The following is a 20,213-nucleotide window of genomic DNA, read 5'->3' as shown; positions in this document are numbered from 1 at the left end:
TTTTTTACACTTTCTTGTGTACACTCTAAATGAACTAACGGATAAGCTGTGCTTTTTGTGCCAGGACTAAACTTGGCATGGATTACAGCATAATCGTGACTTTTTGGGCATAGGAACACTAGACAGCCACCTATGGTGTCACCAGCTGGTGAGGTGCAAAAATGGAGTAAAAGCTATTTTTTCATTGCTCCTGATTAACTTTTAAAAGCTATAGCTTGTAAACACTGCTCATCATGAAATAAACCACTGATATAGACAGGAGACTACAAACTATAGGAAACTCTGGAGCAGGCTGACATTTTTAAAGCTTTTGTGACCTCTGTGATTCACTTGGGCGCACTGCTAAGAAAAACAGGTTGGGGATGTTGTCTGCAAATGTTAGCTCACAACACAATAACTTGTAACAGAGATGCCTTTATATTTGTGCAGGTGTGTCCTACAGGTGTGGGTTGATGGGAGTCAGTTGGTTGTAGAATGATGTTCACGCCCTGAAACTGTCACTGATGTCCTCGTATAGCAAATTTAGATATTTCAATGTGGAAAGTCTGTGTGCTGTCACCTAAATATAGGAAGAAAAAAAAAAAAATAAGATGCTTGCGAGAGGTCTACACACAACTGTCTGTGAGTGGTTCATTTTAAAATTCAATTCAATTTTATTTACACAGCGCCAAATCACAACAACAGTCCCCGATTATAAAAGTTAGAAAACGCAAGAATGTTACACACATTTACACATTTTATGCATTCATCCATAGTTATTCATAACTACTAATTACTCACAACACAAATACAGGATTAGTCAGGATTTAACATATTCACAGTTTGTGGACACCTTAGTCAGATGAGCTGTCCCACACTGATTTAGTGTTTCACACTTTGTTAGGCAACATGTTACTCAGATTCAGTGTTGTGGAGGGGAGCACCCACCCACCAAAATAGACCGAACAGGCTGTAAATTTCAGAAGCTTGATTAGTTTTTCTTCGGAAACTTTGTTGAAATAGCATATTTGTATGTGACAGATTGTGCACTTTCATGTAGTTGAAACTGTAGATAGATGAGTAACAGTTGTGCCGGTGGTGTTTTTCTTGAATTAACTAAAACTGCAGTTGTTTGTAGTAGAAATGTCACGTTTTATGGAGACCACAGTATAGCATCAATTAACCTAAGAATGATAAATAAAACTTCCGCCATTCATTTCAGAATAAAACCCCAGTTGAAAAATGTAACAATATATTGTGCAATAACCCAATAAATTCATTTTAAAGGTTTTGTCTTTGACAGGACTTATTTTAGAGACATTTTCCTGTCGTTTCAAACTCTAAATGGTGGTTAAAAGACGGCTAAATTATGTTTCAGCCATCCTATTATCCCGAAGGAGCGGTTTAGCAGTTTCCTGTCTTGTTCTGACGCGATGGCTCTAAGTTACGCATGCGTACAGACTGCAAGTCTTTAATTCTGGATCAGTGTGGACGGATTGTGTTGGTAGGCTGTGTACACTATGATTTGGAGGAAATGTGGATACTGATCGCATATTTTTGGAGAAACGGCTGAGATTTACTAAAGGCTCTGCAGAGGCCACCTGGACACATCGCCTCTGCACAGACACACTGGGTCTGTGCCTGTCCTCCTACTTGGCTGATTACCTCTTCTGCTGATCGTCGCGTGAGACTCTAACTTCACCTGAAGTTCGGATGTGGCAGGCAAACTGCAGACGAATGCATAATCTAGCAGACTGGATTTCCGGTATGTAAAATAAATATATGCATTGATTTGGATTCATTAAAAAAATGTAAGAGTGCAAAAACACAACTCTGGACGCGTGCGTGGGCAATAATCAGCTGGCATTAGCTTCAGGCGCGTGTCCCCGTCAGCTGGCGGTACACGTGACGTAAACACATCAGCTCGTCTGACCTCATAAGAACAAGGCGTGCTGAGCTGTCATTCCCTGATGGTGCTTTTCATATAAGGCACTTAATTTCACATCATTACCAACAGTTTATTTATGTGACATTATTGCACGTTCATTTCAAAGCGTTTATATTCGAAAATATGTAAAATATGACAGATTTCTCCTTGATCTGAAATGTAGGGACAGTGATGGGAGGCTGTGTGGGGAGGAGTAGGATGGATGGACAAGGGAGTGCCCGAAACTCGACAAGGAGCAAAAAACGCGGAGGTAAGAAGCTGGACATTGGCTTCGCAGATGTTGAAATAAGTGCAGCTTCATACTTAGGACATCATGTCCGCAAAGCACAAACCAGCAATGGCTTTCTCTACATCTTTGCTGACTTGCAGTTTGTGGTGATGTAACTCTTGAGCTTGAGTGACCCTTCTAATATTCCTCCTTGACCAGCACTTTTGTATTAAATTATTATTTTCCAATATTACCATCGCGGTAGGGAGATTACTGTATAGTGATGTATTTAAGCACATCAGTTAAACACTACATAATAATGGGACTTACTGTCATTGAATTCAACCAATACAACGAGACACTTTCTGCATTTTTATTTACACTACATATACATTCATGTAGCACCTGCCAGATGGGCTGTAAGATAAAGCCTCAGGGTTTCAGGTGTTGCATCCTAGCTACACCTTTGTTATTCTGAATACTTATAGTTTCAGGTGTTAAATGTGTCGTGGCTTAGTCATGTGTCTAATCTGGGTTTAAGGACCTGGCCTGATAGGACAGATTATATAAACACTGTTCAATCCATTCACAGAGCCTGTGTGCTGTGTGCTGCGCTAGACTGCCATTCATTATGCATTGAGCAGCAGCAGGAGCCTCAACAGAGAGTTTTTCAATCAGAGATTGACCTACTTGGTACATGATGTGCTTTATGTGCAAAACACATTCATATGCAGAAGGAAATACATTACCTGCAAGACAGGCATGACCTCTTAGACATTTCGATCACCATCATAAGCTCAGACCTCACAGTTTGGTGAAATTCAATGAACTGCCTCATTGTCAGTTGTGAGAAAGTAGCATCGTATTTCTATAATTATCACAGCCTTAGAAAAGAAAAAGAATCGCCTGTTCAGGACATTTCCTCGAAGTAGACATTGGCTTTCCTTTGAATCAGACTGTAATTGTCTGACAACGGTTTATTGTGTGCTAATAGGTTTAGCACTTTGCCTCTGAGTATTTTTATCCCAGCTCTAAATAGAGCTGATAGGATTAGGGCTCTTGTGTAAAGACGCCACCTTCTGCCAAGGACACTCAACTTGCTCTCCTCCTATATTCTACCTGTTTCCATGAATTGATTCAAAGTTATTTTGGGGTTGTGGTGTGTTTGTTAGTAGAAGGGGATAAAAGTGGTGGGGGATCAGTCATTTTTCAGCAACTGGGGAAATGTAACAATGATTAGCAGAGCTGTGATTCTTAGTCTGCGCAGCTTGGTGAACTAGATCAGGCATTTGTTTCTTCAAGCTGGTCCGACCGAGCGGAGACTGTCCTCTTCCTCGGGATCGTTCACTGTAGCTCATCGTTAAGGATTTTTGATGTACAGCAGTTTGGCGCATATCAAACCTCAGCGACAGAAGAGCAATGGGAGTACCAAACTCAAGGGAATACAATTACTATCAGGTTCCAAATTCCCCTTTGAAGATTTTGCTTAAAAGTAAGTATAGATTTTTGTCACGGGTGGAAAAAGTTACTCTGGGTGCAATAAAATGCCCCAGAGGGGTATGTGTTATAGTCTTTACTAATGTTTTTGCTGTTATAATCCCATTATGTAGTGGTAATTGGTAAATTAGCATTTGAAGCGCAGCTGAAAAACTGATTTACAATAACAAATGAAAATCAAATTGTATCTTCAGTGCTGCCTTTGACTTTAATACTTTCATGATGATCCATTAAAGCCTGCTTTAATGGATCATCATTTTATTAGTTAAAACATTTAAGGTGTAAAAGCTGCAAAGCTTTTGCACCTTAAGTGTATCTTAAATGTATGAAGACTTTGTTGATCATTTTTTTACTTGCACAGATGTTGACATATCTGACTTTGTGTATTTTTCTATTATCTATTATACAGTTATTATGAACTTAGTATTACACGCACATTTTACAGTAGGTAGATACAACACTGCTCACAGATCCTGCTTATAGTGGTTGTTTAAAATGATATATAAAATCATACTGCATAAGCAGCAGGTCTACATTAGACCTTTTAATCTCATTCCTGTTATTGCAGAGATTTACTTGTACCATTCTTTTTTTCTTTTCTTTCTTTACTTCCACCTGCACATTTTAGCTCAGGAAAGTCAAACTTGCTCACTCGCTTCAGTTTAAAGTGCTAATCTTTCCAGGGAGCTAGTCTTACAGCTAAAGGACATGCTGTCAAATCTGATCTCCCTCTACGCAAACACTAACACTGACAAACTGAGTACAGCAGCGAGGTGGATGAAACATTTTTATATTTTGTAGGTCGTCATCACTAAGCACTGATTGCATCTGCTTCAATCTAGTAAACACAACCAAAGCAAAAATGCTTGTACATACTGTTATGTAACAAAATGTACAACCAGGAAATAAAATCTGGCATGTTTTGTTCTGCACTCTCATTCTGAAAGTCTTAGACTTGCACAATCCCAAAACTGTCACTGTGTATTTTCCCATGTCTACTGGCAGGGTCACTTGTTAGGATTCCAGACAAACAATCTAATTTGCATTTGTTTGGCTGGCATGTTAATTTAGTTTTGAAAGTTTGATATAAATGAACTTGCAAAGCTTTAACATTCTGATGTGCTCAGGCTGGACATGTCTGTTTAATTCAATCCTAAGGGTAATGTGGGAGGAATATAAATCACATGAGACAGAATAAAGTAAACAACTTAAATGTAAAAAATTTTAATGAGTAAAAAACAGTAATAAATGGCAGAATAACTTAATAAGCAGTTCAAAAGAATACATTTAATATAACCATATGTGCTCATTTTGTTATCGGTCTTTAGGATTAAGGTGTCTATGTACAAATTTAATTCAACCAGACAAATTTTGGGGGAATTCACCAACTGAAATTAGCAAATTTGTCATATAACTCAAAACATAATTTTACATTGGAATTTAGTAACAATGTTTTGAGGCCTCTTGTACTGTGTGGTCAGTGTTATAATATTTCAGCTGGTTTCTAGATCAGTGCTACAGAAGATGTCTTTAATATCTATGTCTATTGGGATGTGTATCATTGCTAAATGTTATTTAAGATTTTATAAAGGCTTCCTTTGATCTTGTTGGAAAATCAGGTTTGAAAGGGACAAAACCACGCTTTGCAGCAGTTTGTAAACACTCCGTAATTCGATAAAGTGACAGTGTAATTGAGTTGTAGTGGCTTTGTGTTTGTATTTATGCGTGCGTGCAGTGGCAGATCTGTGTCTGTTGGCTGCCTTTCATTGGCTAAAGGGTTGTCATCTTTCTATCCAATGCCTTAAGGGATAGGCACAGATAAATCCTGTTATGTGGGACCTGCTTACTGCCTATAATCCACTGGTGTTTGCTTGTGAGTGAGCGCCTGTCCGTGCGCATGTGTGTATTACTGGCCACTGCAGTAATCCACAGCACTATAAATAATCACTTTGATTTTCCTCTCTCTGTGAAGCAAATTGACTTTTTGGTACACCAGTACTGCAGCTATACACCAATAGCTAGCAAAGAAACACCTGCAGTAGGTGTACAAAATACTGCTGCTGGAGCTCTGATTTAAAGAAAACGAAAGAACAAGACCAAAAAAAAGCGCATTTTGGTTACTGGCTATAGTCAGCCTATGCAGAAACTGCTAAATATCACAGATAGTGACTGTGGTGTGTGTGTGTGTACAAGGTATTAAGATGAGCTTTTTGTCCCTTTTTGTGTTTACATGACTCAAACCAAGAACATTTAATGCATTCAGTGCATTTATACCTACATTCTTTTAAGGACACTTCACATCAGAGTAAAACAAAAATATTTCCTGACCTTGGCTGTCTGATGTAATAGTACAGAGCTCAGGCGTTTTTTTTGGAGCAGTGATGTCCTTATCCACTTTAGTAGACATCGACGTAATAAGTAGTTTACTACCAGATACCTGGATTCGCACCATGTAATCTCTTTATTATGTAATTAGAATAAATTAGCAACAAAGTTTTTTTTCTTTGTTTGTTTGTTGTTTTACTTTTTATAAACTAGAAGTTGTTTTCAAAAGCGTAGCCCGGATTATTTCTGCGTCACAGTCTCTTGGTCATTTCTTAGAGCAGTCTGTAAAATTAGATTAAACACCTCTCTTTTTTTTTTTTTTTTTTTACCCCTCCCTCTCTTTTTGTTAAGGACGCAATGAGCCTCTAAAGAAAGAGCGTCCAAAATGGAAGAGTGAGTACCCGATGACTGAGGGCCAGCTCAGGAGCAAGAGGGATGAATTTTGGGATACAGCTCCGGCCTTTGATGGACGCAAGGAAATCTGGGACGCACTCAGAGCAGCAGCCCTGGCTGCAGAGTGCAATGACCTGGAGCTAGCGCAGGCTATCGTGGATGGTGCCTGCATTACATTACCACATGGTATGCAAACACACATACACAAAATCCCCTTTGAGATATGAAAGCATAATTTGGCTATAAATTATACGCTGTAAGTGGACTAGACCTCCCATTGTAAATGCAGAGCTCACTGTAATCATTTGTAAAAGTCAAAGAACAGTTTGCTGAATCCCATCAACTGTGCAGAGATTACTGTTGTAGTAGTTACATAATAGTCGCAGTACTGCATGACCACTGTGAGTGGTCTGATGCACTGAAAGCCCTGGTGGTGTTAGCTGGAAAAAAAAAGCAGTCCTCACATAGTCTTCTCACATGCTCATCTGCTTTTAACTGCTACTAATGGAAGAAAAGTGATGCTCAGACAGGATTTCTTAACAGTTGAAATGAGGGGACATGTGTAGCTCAAGGTTAAAGTTGTGTATGTTGTGGAGAGGGATAAGGGTTTTTTTTTTTTTTGGTTTTTTTAACTGGTTGTTTATCTGGGTTATTTCTCTTCTGCAGGCTCTCTCACAGAGTGTTACGATGAGCTGGGCAACCGCTATCAGCTCCCAGCGTACACTTTAGCCCCGCCTGTCAACCTCATCACTGAAACATCCAGCGACAGCAAGGTTTCCGAATCGACGCAAAAACAATCTCAGCCCTCTCCGAGCAGAGAAGAGTTCCAGCTACGGGTGCGATTATCAACTGGTAAGACTTGGAATTATGCATCTGTATATCTCTAAAAATCACGTTATGCATGGATTGTTGGAAATGAGATTTTTTTACCTGGATAAAAAGATCTGTGTCAACTCTACTTCTCCCTTAGGAAAGGATGTGCGTCTCACAGCCAGCATGGCAGACACCATCGCTGAGCTAAAGAAGTTACTAGAAGAACAGGAAGAAATTGATGTGTCCCGCCAGAGGTGGTTCTTTTCTGGGAAGCTTCTGACCGACAAGACTCGCCTGCAAGATACTAAAATCCAAAAGGAATTTGTCGTCCAAGTGATTGTCAATATAAATCCCTCAGTCATAACTAACTGAGGCAAATAAAGCAAGGTGAAGAAAAGATCATGAATGTGCCAGAGGTGGGCTGCTGGAACAGGAGTTGGTGACATTACTGTCCAGTTAATTCTGCGGTGGAATTTTGTGTACATTTTTATATAAAAATATATTGCTTTTTGTATTGCTCCTTTTTCTATTTTTCCTTTTTCCAAATGGGGAAAAAAGCACTGAAACACTTTAGGTGAAAAGTAGAGCCCTAAGATGCACATCCCAGTGTCCGTCTATTTGTGAAGCCATGAACTCACAGCTTTGTTGTTTACATGGGTTTCCCTTCTTGTCATGTTTGTTTGTTCTGGTGCTTATGAATAAATTAAATATGGTTCACCTCAGAATCTAGACAAAAATCTTTCTTTCTAACTCTTTTACTTTCATCTGTTTAGGTAGTAGAAATGTTCACTGTATGTTGTTTGCTCATGTGCACACTGTTTTCATTTCACTACTGTACATTCATGGTAAAGACAGGGAATGTAATGAAGGCACCTTTTTTAAAGGGAATAAGAGATGACCAGACTTGCTTTTTTAATTTTATCACTATGAACAAGAAGGTGTAGTTTGATGTACAAATATGATGCTCACTGTACTTGAATAACTTAATAAATATTATAAATTTAAAGTTGTTCTTTTCATTTATTTATTGGCACCAAGATCTGCAATTGGAACTGGATGTTCCCAATAAGGGTTGGACCCCCTTTTGCTGATGAAAATCTCTCAGTTAACTCACTGTCACTGTGGTCATAATATGGTTAACAATACTGAGGTAGGCGCTGACATTTAAATGATGCTCAGTTGGTGCTAAGGGGCCCAAAGTGTGCCAAGAAAATAACCCCCACATCATTACACGACCAGCAGCAGCCTGAATCATTGATACAAGGCAGGATGGATCCATGCTTTTGTGTTGTTTACGCTAAATTCTGGCCCTACCACTTGAATAACACAGTAGCAACCGAGACTCATCAAACCATGCAGCATTTCTATAATCTTTGATCGTGCAACTTTGGTAAGCCCGTGTGACTGTTCTTGCATCGCAGGATTGTCACCAGCTGGTCTTCTGCTGTTGTAGCCCATCTCTATGTTGTGCCTTCAGAGATGCTCTTCTGCATACATTATCTGAGTTATGTTACCTTCATGTCCTCCATTCTCCCTTGATCTCTGGCATCAACAAGACATTTTTGCTCACTAGATTTTCTTTTTTTCAGGCCATCATCTGTAAGAGAGATGTTTGTGTGAGGAAAATCCCAGCAGATCAGCAGTTTCTGAAATACTCATTCCAGCCTATCTGACACCAAGAACCACACCACCTTCAAAGTCAATTAAATCTCCTTTCATCCCCTTTCTGATGCTTGGTTTAAACTTCAGCAGGTCATCATGACCATGTCTACATGCCTAAATACACTGAGTTGCTGCCATGTGATTGGCTGATAAGATGTTTGTGATAAAGCAGTTGAAAATGTGTACCTAAAATGGCAGACGGGTGTAATGACTGGCTGTATTTTTGTATCATCGTTCTTTTTATATGGTTTTATATGCCACACCTGACAAAGCTATACTTAAATTAAGGTCACGGGTTTCCTTTATCTGCAGAAGAGGTCATATCTCTCTTTAGACGATGGCAGTCAGGGTAGTTGCAGTCATGGACCGTAGGATCGTGTTATTCACGCTGTCTGTGGTGGACAGCGCCATCTTCAGGAAACATAACTTGTGACACGTGAGCAAAGCTGTGACGTAGTTTGGTAGGCGACAGAATCGGGCACAGTTGGTGGTGTAACGTGATTATTTTCAGTCCCGAAAATGGTGAAATCGGGGAAACTTCGCTCTGGGACGGCGTCGAAGCTCAAACGGTGGAAAAAAGGACACAGCAGCGACTCTAACCCGCAGACGAGTCGCTTCCGTCAGGCTGCTAAAAGCCGCTTCTTCAGCCGACCCACCGGTAAGCGTTCCCTCTACACGTGGGTCTCCGGCTAGCGTTAGCCATTTAATCTTTCTAGGTTTTGACACAATCAGCAGCCACATTCAAGCTGCTGGCAGAAACTTTAACGTCATATCGCCACATCTATATCTTTTTGTCAGGTTAAATAACTTGTATGTCAGTTTAGTTTTAGAGCAACAGCTACTTGTGTGTTTGGAGCTCAAAGACCAAGCTATCATCTTTAGTTGTGTAAAAGTATCTGCCCTGCACCTATTAAGCCTAGAAAAGATGTGCTTTACAATAAATGTGCAAAGTTTGTCAGTTATTAGACGCAAATGTGGTTGTTTTGGCTCTGTAGCCAGCTGATTGTATGAGCAACAGCATGTTTAGGTTTGAACATCCAGCTGTGATTTGAGTATTTACATCAGCACACTGGGTGAAGCGTCCCCTTTACTTATCTGGTCTGCTTAATTATGAGAGTCCAAAGTAACTAAAGAATAGTGTAGCAATAGTTAGGATGGTTATTGGTAAGATATTGTTGTCGTCAGTGGTGATCTAAGTTCAGACTGTCAATTCACTTTATTGATTCCTGCTCAGTTTTTTTCCTAAGACTAAAAGGTTGGCCTGTACATATTTTCAGCATCAGCTGTTTTATTATTGAGTCTGAACATATTGTAGAAACAAAATAGGAAAACTGGTTGCATCGGACTAAGGTGTGCAAAGGCTCCAATACTTTGGGATTGTCTTTACTGTTTTGGAAATGTCTGAAAAAGCATGCATGCATGGAAAATTAGATGATAGGTTTGGTGGCATGCAACTATGATTGACTGGTTGATTTGGTAGTGGTTCACAGTTAGCATGCCTAAATAAAAAGCAGCTTGGTCTCCTCCTCTTTGGGAAGGTTAATTGATTTTTTTGTTTTTTTTTCCCAAGTCAACCACATGCTTGTGCAGGTGAGGTTAGGTAATCCGTCAGTCAAAGGGAAAAACTAAAGGTCGCGCTTTCTTGCACATCTGTCTCCATGTCTAATTTGGGGTCAGAATTTGGTGTAATAAGGTTTTAGAATTCAGTTTTTGTTTTTTGTTTTAACCCCACAGGAAAGAGTGATCTCACAATCGATGCTCTCAAGCTTCACAATGAGCTGCAGGCCGGTCCGCTGGAGATCGGCACTCGTAAAGATGCCGCCATGGAAGAAGAGCCAGAAGAGGCTGTATCACAAAGAAGTTCGGGTACCTTCCTCAGTGGCCTATCAGACTGCTCCAACCTTACCTTTAGAAAGGTGCAGCGCTTCTGGGAGTCTAATTCAGCTGCACACAAAGAGGTGGGCATCACTTTTATGATGGGCCATTTATTGATAACATTTTAGTTTGTGTGCTGTTTATATTGTGAGCAAAGCTGGACAGTGAGCTTCCCTGCAGCTCTAACGTTGTCTTCTACAGATCTGTGCCGTGTTGGCAGCCGTTACTGAAGTGATCCGCAGTCAAGGTGGGAAGGAGACTGAAACAGAGTACTTTGCTGCTTTGGTGAGTGCTTTTTAAAAAAAGATTCTTTTAGATTTTATGGTGTGGTTTGCTCGAAAGGCAACGTAAATCAAGGTTTTGTTTTTCAAAATCCACTAAATCTTATTTTCCCCTAAGATGACCACCCTGGAGGTTGTGGATACAGCAGAATCCCAGGCTGCAGTGGCATACCTCCTCAACCTTGTCATGAAACGGTAGGACCCAAATACTTAAATGTTACTCCACTAAGCAGCACTGTTTCCTCACAATAAGAAGTTTCCTGGTTTGAACCCTGGCTTGGGACTTTTTTTTTCTCTCTCTCTTGAGTTTGCACGGTCTCTCAACCGTGGGTTTACTTAGGCTTCTTCTCACAGTTCAGAGACATGCGTGTTAGGTTAACTGATGATATTCTCCACCCGCCATCGACAGAAAGTAGAGAAAGTCCTTAAAGTGTTAAGATATATAAGCGTGGCTTATAATGTCCACAATAAATTCAACTGGTGTGTTGCATTTTTCCATCTGCTTGACGTGTTGCATTCCTTAGTGTTCCTGCTCCGGTCCTCAAGTCGAAGTTTTCCGACACCACCAAGGCTCTGATGGATGTCATGTCCAAACAGGCCACATCTGACACTACCTCGGCACTCAGATGGGTAAGTGGGCTTGTTTCTGTGTCTGTTTGGCTCTTCTTTTGACAACTGCAGCAATGCTTAGCTTTGTTATTTTTCTCCTCTGCAGATACTGTCATGTCTGGCCACTCTATTGAGGAAGCAGGACGCATCTGTGTGGACTTACCCATCTACTCTCCAGGCTTACCATGGCCTTCTCAGCTTCACAGTGCACAACAAGCCTAAGGCGAGTCCCACCAACCTGCTCGTAACTGCTCAGCCACACTAAACAGATGCGTTCAGTCTGTCTTGGATTTACTGCTCATCAGCTGTATTAAACATTCAGTGAAATACTAAAAGTGAGGACATTTGTGCCATTGAATTTTTTTCCTTTCAGGTCCGTAAAGCAGCACAGCAAGGTGTTTGCTCCATTCTTAGAGGCAGTGACTTCCTGTTTACAGAAAATGCTCCAGCCCATCATCCTGCTGCAGTTACCACAGCCAAATTCTGCACAAAAGAAATGGAGCAAGCAGGAGGTGAGACAACAGGTTTATTAGGACCGCGGGTTGTTCTCTATATGATGAAGATTTGTGCGACTCTATGGCTGTCCAGCAGGTTGTGGGTAATGTTTGTGTTTTTCCCCATAGGCAGTAAAGAGGACACAACCGCACTCCATGTGCTTGGCCTTTTGAAGGAGCTGATGGGGACGTTTCCTCTGGGAGCTGTCAAGTCCTGTTGTGAGACTCTGCTGCGAGTGATGACACTCAGTCATGTGGTGAGAACACAAAAATATTCATAGGTGCTGCCAAATCCCCCTTGTTCATCATCGTGGATACTCAAATATAGTTGTCGATGTCTCTGACTGTAGTTGGTGACCGCTAGTGCCATGCAGGCCTTTCATCAGCTGTTCAGCGGGAAGCCCAATGCTTCGACGCTCTCACCAGAACTCAACGCACAGATCATCACTGTGAGTGAACATAAACCAAACAAGATTTTTAAAGTTCGATTTTTAGTTATAATACAAAGCTTGGTGTGAAAACTCAATTGTCATCTCTTATCTCCAGGCTCTGTACGATTACCTGCCCAGTGAGAATGATTTACAGCCGCTGCTCGCTTGGCTTGCTGTCATGGAGAAAGCGCACATTCACCTGGCGAGGTAATAAATGAAAACAGTACAACAGATTCCCATAACTGTGCATTTTCCAGTCCGACTGTTGGTCCACAACATCCTTGTCGTCTAGTTTGCAGAGTTCTCTGAGTTTGGGTCACCTCCCTCGCCTCTTTTCTGCTGCGATGTCCTGCTTGTTGTCACCTCACACTCAGGTGGTTTCTGCAGCCACCAACACATTAAAGGTAAGGGACAATGAAGATGGGTATCTTTAGCAGATGATGATGTAAATGCTTGTGTGCACGCTCCCAGATGAAGATTTATTCCTGGTTATCTCTTCCAGACGTTGTTGACTGAATGTGTTGCCTCTCCTATGGATGAAATGGGCACCGTCACTGGCACAGCATCTTCAGGGAACTCCTCCTATGTCTGCAAAATGTTTCGGTATGTTTCCTAGTGTTAAGCATGCTAGTCTGTCTTTTTTCCTTTTTGTTCTTAGGAACTACATATAAATGTTCATCATTACGATTGTGGCTGTGCATGTGTGTTTCAGTATTGTAGAAGAAGGATTGTCCTATCGCTTCCATGCCTCTTGGCCGTTTGTGCTGCAGATTCTGGGTTGCTTCTATCGAGTTGCAGGGAAACAAGCTCATCCCATCATGACTAAGGTATTGCCACAAAATTTTGCTGATCACTAGGCTGTCAAAGTAAGATAAGTTTGCTTAACTCAATGCTTTTTTGTCCTGGACAGTCTCTGCAATCTCTGGCAGACCTGCGCTCCACTCCTCATTTTGCCTTCAGTGGAGAGTTGGACCTGGCTGTAGGAGGAGCTGTGGAGAGCATGGGGCCCGAAGTGGTGCTAGGTGCCGTGCCTCTCAACATCACTGGCTATGAGTAAGGACACAAACATAGTAGTATTCTTGATGTTTTTATTGCTTAACAAATTAACAAACTTTTTTTTCTTTCTTCAGCGATGACTTGGAGTTCCCACGCAGCTGGCTGGTCCCAGTCATAAGAGATCATGTGAAGAACACTCATCTTAGTTTCTTCACTTCCTATTTCCTCCCTCTGGCTTCTACACTTAAACAGAGAGGTAAACAAAAAGGGGTATGGTCCTTTGGAGGGTTAGGTAGAACAAAGGTGCATTTTCTGGCTTGTGTGTACTGATAGATTGCTCTGTGATTGTGTTGTAGCTGTAGAGTTGGAGCAAACAGGGCAAAAACTGGAGGCCAAAGTCTATGACACCTTACAGCTTCAGGTACTTTTACAAACTTCATGTAAATAAGTAAACAGAACCACTTGATGAATTATTACAATTTTTTAGCGCGTGTTGCTTTCTTCTTTTTCTTTCTTTAGATTTGGACCATGCTTCCTGGCTTCTGTACGTGCCCTGTGGACGTGCTGACAGCTTTTAAAGGCATTGCCCGCACTCTTGGTATGGCTGTCAATGAACGGCCAGACCTGAGGCTCACAGTATGTCAGGCCCTACGCACCATTATCAACAAGAGCTGCTCAACAGGTAGGAAAACACATGGTCAAACAGTAAGAGAACAATATAATCCTATGTCTACTCAATTATGGAAACATTCATAACCCTGAGTATTTTGGTCAATATTAACATCGTGTTTATCCAACATGATTATTCATTAACTTTAGAAGCAACATCCACTTATTGAACTTAAATGTCTCAACAGTGGATCACCTTAAACTTTGAATATAAGTCGATTACAACAAAAATGAAATTGAAGTGAGATGCAGAGTCATAGAGGTAAGATTCAGAAAAAGACCATGAAGCCTGTCACAAAGAGCACATTTGGAGGCCAGTGCCACAGCGCTGGTGGTCAGAGCTTTCAAAATGGGAGGCCTGGAGGTTCACATGAAAAGAAAAGACAGAAGTTGATTTGTATAATTGGAAGAGAAACAGTCCCTTAATACAAGATCATCATTTCTTTATGCCCTTTATCTTGTTGTAATAATTGAAAGATAAAAAGGTATCTGGGGGTTAAATCAAGTCACCCAACACTTGAATCTTCTAAATTTGTTCATTTACAGTGTTTTGTGTCCTTTTTTTTTCCACTGCAGAAGAAGAAAAGGCCGAAGTGGGCCGCTTCTCTAAGAATTTCCTGCCCATCCTTTTCAATGTGTACAGCCAGCAGCCTGCTAATGGAGAGTCTGGAACCTACAGGATGGCTGTGCTGGACACCATCAAAGTGTATTTGGGTATCACTGAAATGCTGGTTAGTACGGCTTATTTTTCTTGCATTCTTTCGCACTAAATTGCATGCAGTTACTGCCATATTGAACACTTTTTGAAGTGCTCCAGTCATTGAGAGCTGATCATGCACTATATGGTCAGAAGTACTGGGCCACCTACACTTTGCCATGAAGCTCCTGGCACACAGTTTTTGTGCTGATGTTAATGGCAGAGGTGGTTTGGATTCTTTTACAGACTATGAGCCTCAGCACTCAGTGTGCCTGCTCTGTAACCTAAATGTTTCCATTTCCAACAATGCCACTTGTAGACATGTAATAACCTGACTTGTTGCAATGAGCTCTTTAATATGATGTGTGGCCCAGTACTTTTCATACGACATATTTCAGCGTATCTAATCTGAATTTGTACAGAAATTAATATATTTATAGGCAATCAAGGCCATCATAGGCCATATTTCTTATGCTGGTTTATCACTAATGATAATAATAAAAAAAAAAAAATATCAACCCTCAGATGATCTGCACATTCCTGCAAAAAGCCACAGAGAGGTTGACCAGCGCAGAATCAAATGAGTTCATACGGTAAGTCATAAATGAGAATCTCTTGCCATCACCTTCTCTCCTTCTGAATCGGTGATTTATATACACTGAGCTACATGAGCCAGAGGATTAAGAAGTGAGTGACATTGGTCATCTTTTTAAAATGTAATAGTCTGCTCAGGGAACCTTGGGTCTTGTCATTCATTTGGATATTATGCAATATCCACTTAGGTATGGGTGGAAAAAACCCCAGTGCACCTCTGATTTCACTCTCTGATGCCAGCAGTCTCCTTCAGCAGAAAATTACACAAAACCTGATCAGGAACAGCTTGAGGAACGAAGCCTCTAAACATCCCCCATTGTCTAATTGATTCTTTTTGTTTTGGCTTTATTTGCATTTTAGGCTGTCAGTGATGGATCTTGTCGTTGCTATGGCTCCCTGTGTTGATGAAGTCACCATGACTAAAACCTTTGAGCTGATAAGGCCATATCTGGAGGTAAGAGCACTTGTAGTTTCTGATTTAAACCCATCAAACTTGAGTAGTATTCTTGTTAACTGTGTCTCTGTTGGTGCATTTTTTTTAAAAAATTGATTTATTTCTTTTTCAGACAAAAGAGCCAAGCATGCAGAAGAAGGCGTACCGTGTGCTAGAGGAGATGTGTGGAGGAGAGAGAGATGCATGTAGATTGTTTGTCATGTCCAATCTGGAAACACTCAAAGTCGTGCTGCTTGAGACTCTGAAAAACGCCTCTTCACCTGCAAAAAGGGTGAGTGTGCTGTTTGAAAGAGAAGTAAAATAAACGAGACACTCAAAGGGACTTTATATTTTGGTTTATACTGCTGTCTGATTTTTATCTTCCTGTTTGTATTGCTTTTCCACAGCCGAGACTTAAGTGTCTGAGCCACATCGTAAGAAGGTTAAATGAAGATCACAAAGACTTTATCACCACGCTGCTGCCAGAGGTATTGTCACAAACAAGTGCTGGCAAACACAGAGAGATGGACTACTGGTTTTTGTCAGTTTTTATAAGGATGTTGTGTCTTTCAGGTGATCATATGTACGAAGGAGGTGTCTGTTGGTGCTCGTAAGAGTGCCTATAATCTGCTGGTGGAAATAGGAAATGCTTTTGTCCGCTTCTGTGGAAATACTAAAGGTAACATACATACATATTGTTTCTGCTAAATTTGCACGGACCCAAATCTTTCCACAAAAAAACTTGATTGTAAAGGTTTGTAATTAGTTGCGCTTCCATCTCTGATCCAGATGCCATGGAGCAGTATTTAGTGATGGTGTATGCAGGACTCACGGGCTCCGTCACCATGATCACTTGCGCAGTGCTGGCTCTCACACGCCTTGTGTTTGAGTACAAAGGTAGGCCTGCTGACTTTCAGCAATTCAGTGGTGTTGATTTCAAGGTTTAGAGTCTCGGACTGGATTCAGTGTGCTTCCTTTTCTTTCTCAGACTCCATAGAGCTGACCACCATGGAGCAGCTGCTGCAAAACATTTGTCTGCTGCTGTCGTCTCATACCAGAGAGGTAGTGAAGGCTGCCTTAGGCTTCATCAAGGTCATCCTCTTCATCATGGACCCCAAGACCCTGGCCTCGCATGTCACTGTCATGGTATGTACTGTACATTGTAGTTAATGGAGTTGCATTATTTTATTTTATTAAATATTTTGTTGTTTTTGTTCAGATGGAAGGCATTGGAAACATTAGGGATGATATGAGAAGGCACTTCAGAACAAAGCTGAAGAACATCTTCACTAAATTCATCAGAAAATTTGGGTAAAGGCACCACATTCTTATAGATGCCATCAGGGCTCTGTCAGCTAGCTCGTGGCTCTAATTGTGTGTTTTGTTTTTGTTTTTTTTCCTTGCTGTGTGCTCAGTTTTGAGCTGGTGAAGAGTATGCTCCCTGCAGAGCACCACAAGGTGCTAGCAAACATCCGCAAGGCTGAGGCTCGGAACAAGAGGCGGAAACAGGCCACAGAGGAGCAGGACGACTCTGAAAGCGAGCAGGAAGCACCTAAAGCAAAGGGTGAAAGGTAGGCCGCTGTTCCCAACATAAAACCCTGCCTTTCATCATGCATTTGCCCATCTCCTTCCTTTAAAAAACCAAAAACTTTCTGCCCTTAAGTATCGAGGAGATTCTCGCTGAGTCGGACAGTGATTTGTCAGAGGATGAAGGAAAGACTCGCGGTGCTCAGAAGAAAGCAGGCAAACAGCAGAAAGGACGGGCTTGGCTCAAAGAGGGAGAGGAAGATGACCCACTTAACTTCCTTGATCCTAAGGTTTCGCAGAGAGTGTTAGGTAAGACCATCTGTTTTGTTTTCAATGGGTGCTTTTTGCCTGCAGTTTAATTTCTGAACAAAAGTATACTCAGTTTTGTTGTCGTTTCATAGCCACAAACCCAGAGCTGAAGAAGAGTGCCAAGGCTGACCACGGCTTTAAAGTGACCTCAGATGGACGGTTGATCATTAAAGAAGATGAAGATGAGGATGTAAAGGACAAAGGTAAGTGAGATCCAGTGCTGATCCGTACATTGCTTAATGTGTGATCAGACAGTGATAACAATTTAAAAAAACCTCACAGATGGAGGTGAGATGGAGGACATCCTGGAAGAGGCTGGAGTCAAAAGTGTGAGTATTTAACCTTCAACCTACAGAGTTTGTCTTCTCTGGGACATTTCAGCACAATTTTATTTACTCTGTCCTTTCAAAATACCCTCAGAAAAAGTCACAGAAGAGGAAGTTTAATGATGACAACTTTGATGATGAAATGGACATCGAACCCCAGTTGAAATATAAAGGTAACTTAAATTGAATTAACTTTTTTTAGCAACTTAAACAAGTTGCTAAAAAAAAGTTTAAGCAATTTAAAACACGTCATACTAATTATACGTCTTCTTTTTTACGCAGCTGGAGGTTCAGGTATCCACAGACCCCTCGGACATGGCCAGGAATTTGGAGCCGATTACAAATCAAAGGTGAGTCTGAGAGCAGTAACTGGACTGTGATGTGGTCCTAGTTGTGAGCTTTAGTTCTGAATGGCTATTCTTTGGTCTTGCATTCCTCAGAAAGGAAAAGGAGATGTAAAGAAAAAAGGGAAGCTTGATCCTTACGCTTACATCCCTCTGAAGAAGGCCCAGCTCAATCGCAGGTATGAGCAGCTGCTGTTACTGTGTAGATCTGTAAAACTCTGAAAGCTCTGGAGTTTAAAAATTTGGTTGGTAACATATTTTTATTTATTCTCTCAAAGGAAACGTGCCAAACTGCAGGGCCAGTTCAAGGGCATGGTGAGAGGAGCCCAGAAGGGGGCGCTGTCTGGAAAGAAAATGCAGAAGAAAAAGAGGAAAGCCTGAAAACAAACAGAGTATTTTCCTCACTGCACTCTAAATGCACTGTGTGCAATGGCATGTTCATGTATATGCCAAACGTTTGACTTACCTAGGATTTGTGTGTGTGTGTGTGTGTGTGTGTGTGTCTGATGAGTGTCTACAAAGGTGAAAGCAGTGTGTTATTAGACTTTGACATCTTTAAATGGTCCCTGACAGCTTTCACAGCAGCAGATGTTTTACAGGCTTCCCCTGCCTTAATGGTTTTTGTTATCCTTTGGCTGTACATCAGAGAAATGTTTCTGCTATGATGAACACGAGTATATTTATGTGCTGAAATATACAAACAACATTGGAAGTGTGATGCGTGTCCTGTTATGTGTTCTTTGGTCCCTTGAGGGTGCTGTAGGCTTCTGAATAGTCGAAAAGCTGCATTCCCGGAGCTTTTACAGCTCAATCTAAATGCACCATTAACTTTGTGGAATATTTGAACCTGTTATTGCTACTTAAGAGACTGAATCAAACAATGTAGGTTGCTTGTGCTATGGGGGTTAACATAAATTACTGTTATGTGATTCATTTTCCTTGGGTTGCTGTGAAATAAGTCGTGTCAGCTACTTAAGACACATAAGAAATTTATGCCAATTAATTGTATTTTAACTTTTTCTTTTACAATAACCCCTAATTCCCAGTGAAACGTGGTTTTACATGTTTTCTAGCAGCATTTATGTGTAAATATATGACAAATGTATCACCTATTTTTAGAATTGTGAATTTGAATAGCACGTAAAGCAGTTGTCAGAATTTAGGAGTTATTTTGCAGATAGCTACACCTGATCAAATATGCCAATTGCATGGCAGTAAATCAGTACACTTAGTTATGTAGACTTAGTCAAGATGACCTGCTGAAGTTCAAACCAAACATCAGGATGAGGAAGAAAATGGTTTTAAGTGACTCAGACTGTGTTGTGGTTGGTGGTGCCAGATGGGCTGGTCTGAGTATTTCAGAAACTGCTGATCAGCTGGGATTTTCCAGCACAACCCTCTCTAAGTGAAAATACTTTCAGAGCTGTTATCTGCTTCAAGCTCATAGGTAGGGAACAGTAACTCAAATAGCCACTTGTTACAGTCGAAGTTGCATCATGTTGCCTTGAAACAGATGGGTAATAACAGCAGAAGACCAAAACAGGTGCCACTTATTTCAGCTAAGAATATAATTTGCACAGGCACACCAAAATTGAAAAATGATGAGTTTCGATTTCTGCTGTAATATTTGGATGGTAGGGTGAGAATATGGTTTAACTAACATGAAAGCATGGATCCCATTCTGCCTCTTTCAAATTCAGGCTGGTGGTGCAATGGTGTTAGGAGTTTTTTCTTAGCACACTTTAGGCCCCTCAGTACCAACAGAGCATGGTTTAATGTCACTGTGTACCTGAGTATGGTTGC

The 20,213-nt window shown here is 40.9% G+C and overlaps 2 protein-coding genes and 1 long non-coding RNA gene across 4 annotated transcripts; 2 read left to right on the top strand and 1 right to left on the bottom strand.

The window, feature by feature from the left end:
- Window positions 1-1,439: 1,439 nt before the first annotated feature.
- Window positions 1,440-8,169, top strand: ubtd1a (ubiquitin domain containing 1a). 2 transcript variants are annotated; one of them, XM_082556661.1, is made up of 5 exons: window positions 1,440-1,744; window positions 2,091-2,177; window positions 6,309-6,536; window positions 7,017-7,202; window positions 7,321-8,169. In XM_082556661.1, exons 1-5 carry the CDS (start codon window positions 1,693-1,695, stop codon window positions 7,533-7,535), a joined length of 768 nt encoding a protein of 255 aa, XP_082412787.1. In that variant the 5' UTR covers window positions 1,440-1,692; the 3' UTR covers window positions 7,536-8,169. The 2 variants fall into 2 exon arrangements, with proteins under 2 accessions (XP_082412787.1, XP_082412788.1); XM_082556662.1 differs by lacking the exons at window positions 1,440-1,744; window positions 2,091-2,177 and adding an exon at window positions 3,195-3,627.
- Window positions 7,670-9,176, bottom strand: LOC309720083. The gene is made up of 2 exons (XR_014280405.1): window positions 9,089-9,176; window positions 7,670-8,760 (listed from the first exon to the last, which is right to left on the bottom strand). It is a non-coding gene; the product is annotated as an uncharacterized lncRNA (long non-coding RNA).
- A 62-nt stretch (window positions 9,177-9,238) lies between these two features.
- Window positions 9,239-19,128, top strand: rrp12 (ribosomal RNA processing 12 homolog). Its single transcript, XM_082556659.1, has 34 exons — window positions 9,239-9,483; window positions 10,560-10,783; window positions 10,902-10,985; window positions 11,100-11,176; window positions 11,506-11,611; window positions 11,697-11,813; window positions 11,964-12,102; window positions 12,214-12,341; window positions 12,435-12,533; window positions 12,631-12,722; window positions 12,808-12,919; window positions 13,018-13,118; window positions 13,228-13,342; window positions 13,426-13,568; window positions 13,646-13,767; window positions 13,868-13,932; window positions 14,031-14,193; window positions 14,757-14,911; window positions 15,403-15,470; window positions 15,832-15,925; window positions 16,038-16,196; window positions 16,312-16,392; window positions 16,478-16,583; window positions 16,694-16,801; window positions 16,893-17,050; window positions 17,124-17,215; window positions 17,320-17,475; window positions 17,568-17,740; window positions 17,833-17,943; window positions 18,023-18,069; window positions 18,161-18,239; window positions 18,349-18,416; window positions 18,507-18,589; window positions 18,689-19,128. Exons 1-34 carry the CDS (start codon window positions 9,345-9,347, stop codon window positions 18,789-18,791), a joined length of 3,867 nt encoding a protein of 1,288 aa, XP_082412785.1. The 5' UTR covers window positions 9,239-9,344; the 3' UTR covers window positions 18,792-19,128.
- Window positions 19,129-20,213: the final 1,085 nt, after the last annotated feature.

Source organism: Aulonocara stuartgranti (assembly GCF_965226115.1).
Source record: "Aulonocara stuartgranti genome assembly, chromosome: 13".
Classification (NCBI taxonomy): domain Eukaryota; kingdom Metazoa; phylum Chordata; class Actinopteri; order Cichliformes; family Cichlidae; genus Aulonocara; species Aulonocara stuartgranti.
This window is presented reverse-complemented; position numbering and strand designations above follow the sequence as displayed.

What these genes read in the sequence shown, in the direction of transcription:
- ubtd1a (XM_082556661.1), top strand. Translation starts at nt 1,693, where the DNA reads ATGTGGCAGGCAAACTGCAGACGAATGCATAATCTAGCAGACTGGATT. An exon ending in TCTAGCAGACTGGATTTCCG is followed by an intron (nt 1,745 to 2,090) that starts GTATGTAAAATA and finishes TCTGAAATGTAG; the next exon opens with GGACAGTGATGGGAGGCTGT. An exon ending in ACGGGTGCGATTATCAACTG is followed by an intron (nt 7,203 to 7,320) that starts GTAAGACTTGGA and finishes CTTCTCCCTTAG; the next exon opens with GAAAGGATGTGCGTCTCACA.
- rrp12 (XM_082556659.1), top strand. Translation starts at nt 9,345, where the DNA reads ATGGTGAAATCGGGGAAACTTCGCTCTGGGACGGCGTCGAAGCTCAAA. An exon ending in TCAACGCACAGATCATCACT is followed by an intron (nt 12,534 to 12,630) that starts GTGAGTGAACAT and finishes TCTTATCTCCAG; the next exon opens with GCTCTGTACGATTACCTGCC. An exon ending in CAACAAGAGCTGCTCAACAG is followed by an intron (nt 14,194 to 14,756) that starts GTAGGAAAACAC and finishes TTTCCACTGCAG; the next exon opens with AAGAAGAAAAGGCCGAAGTG.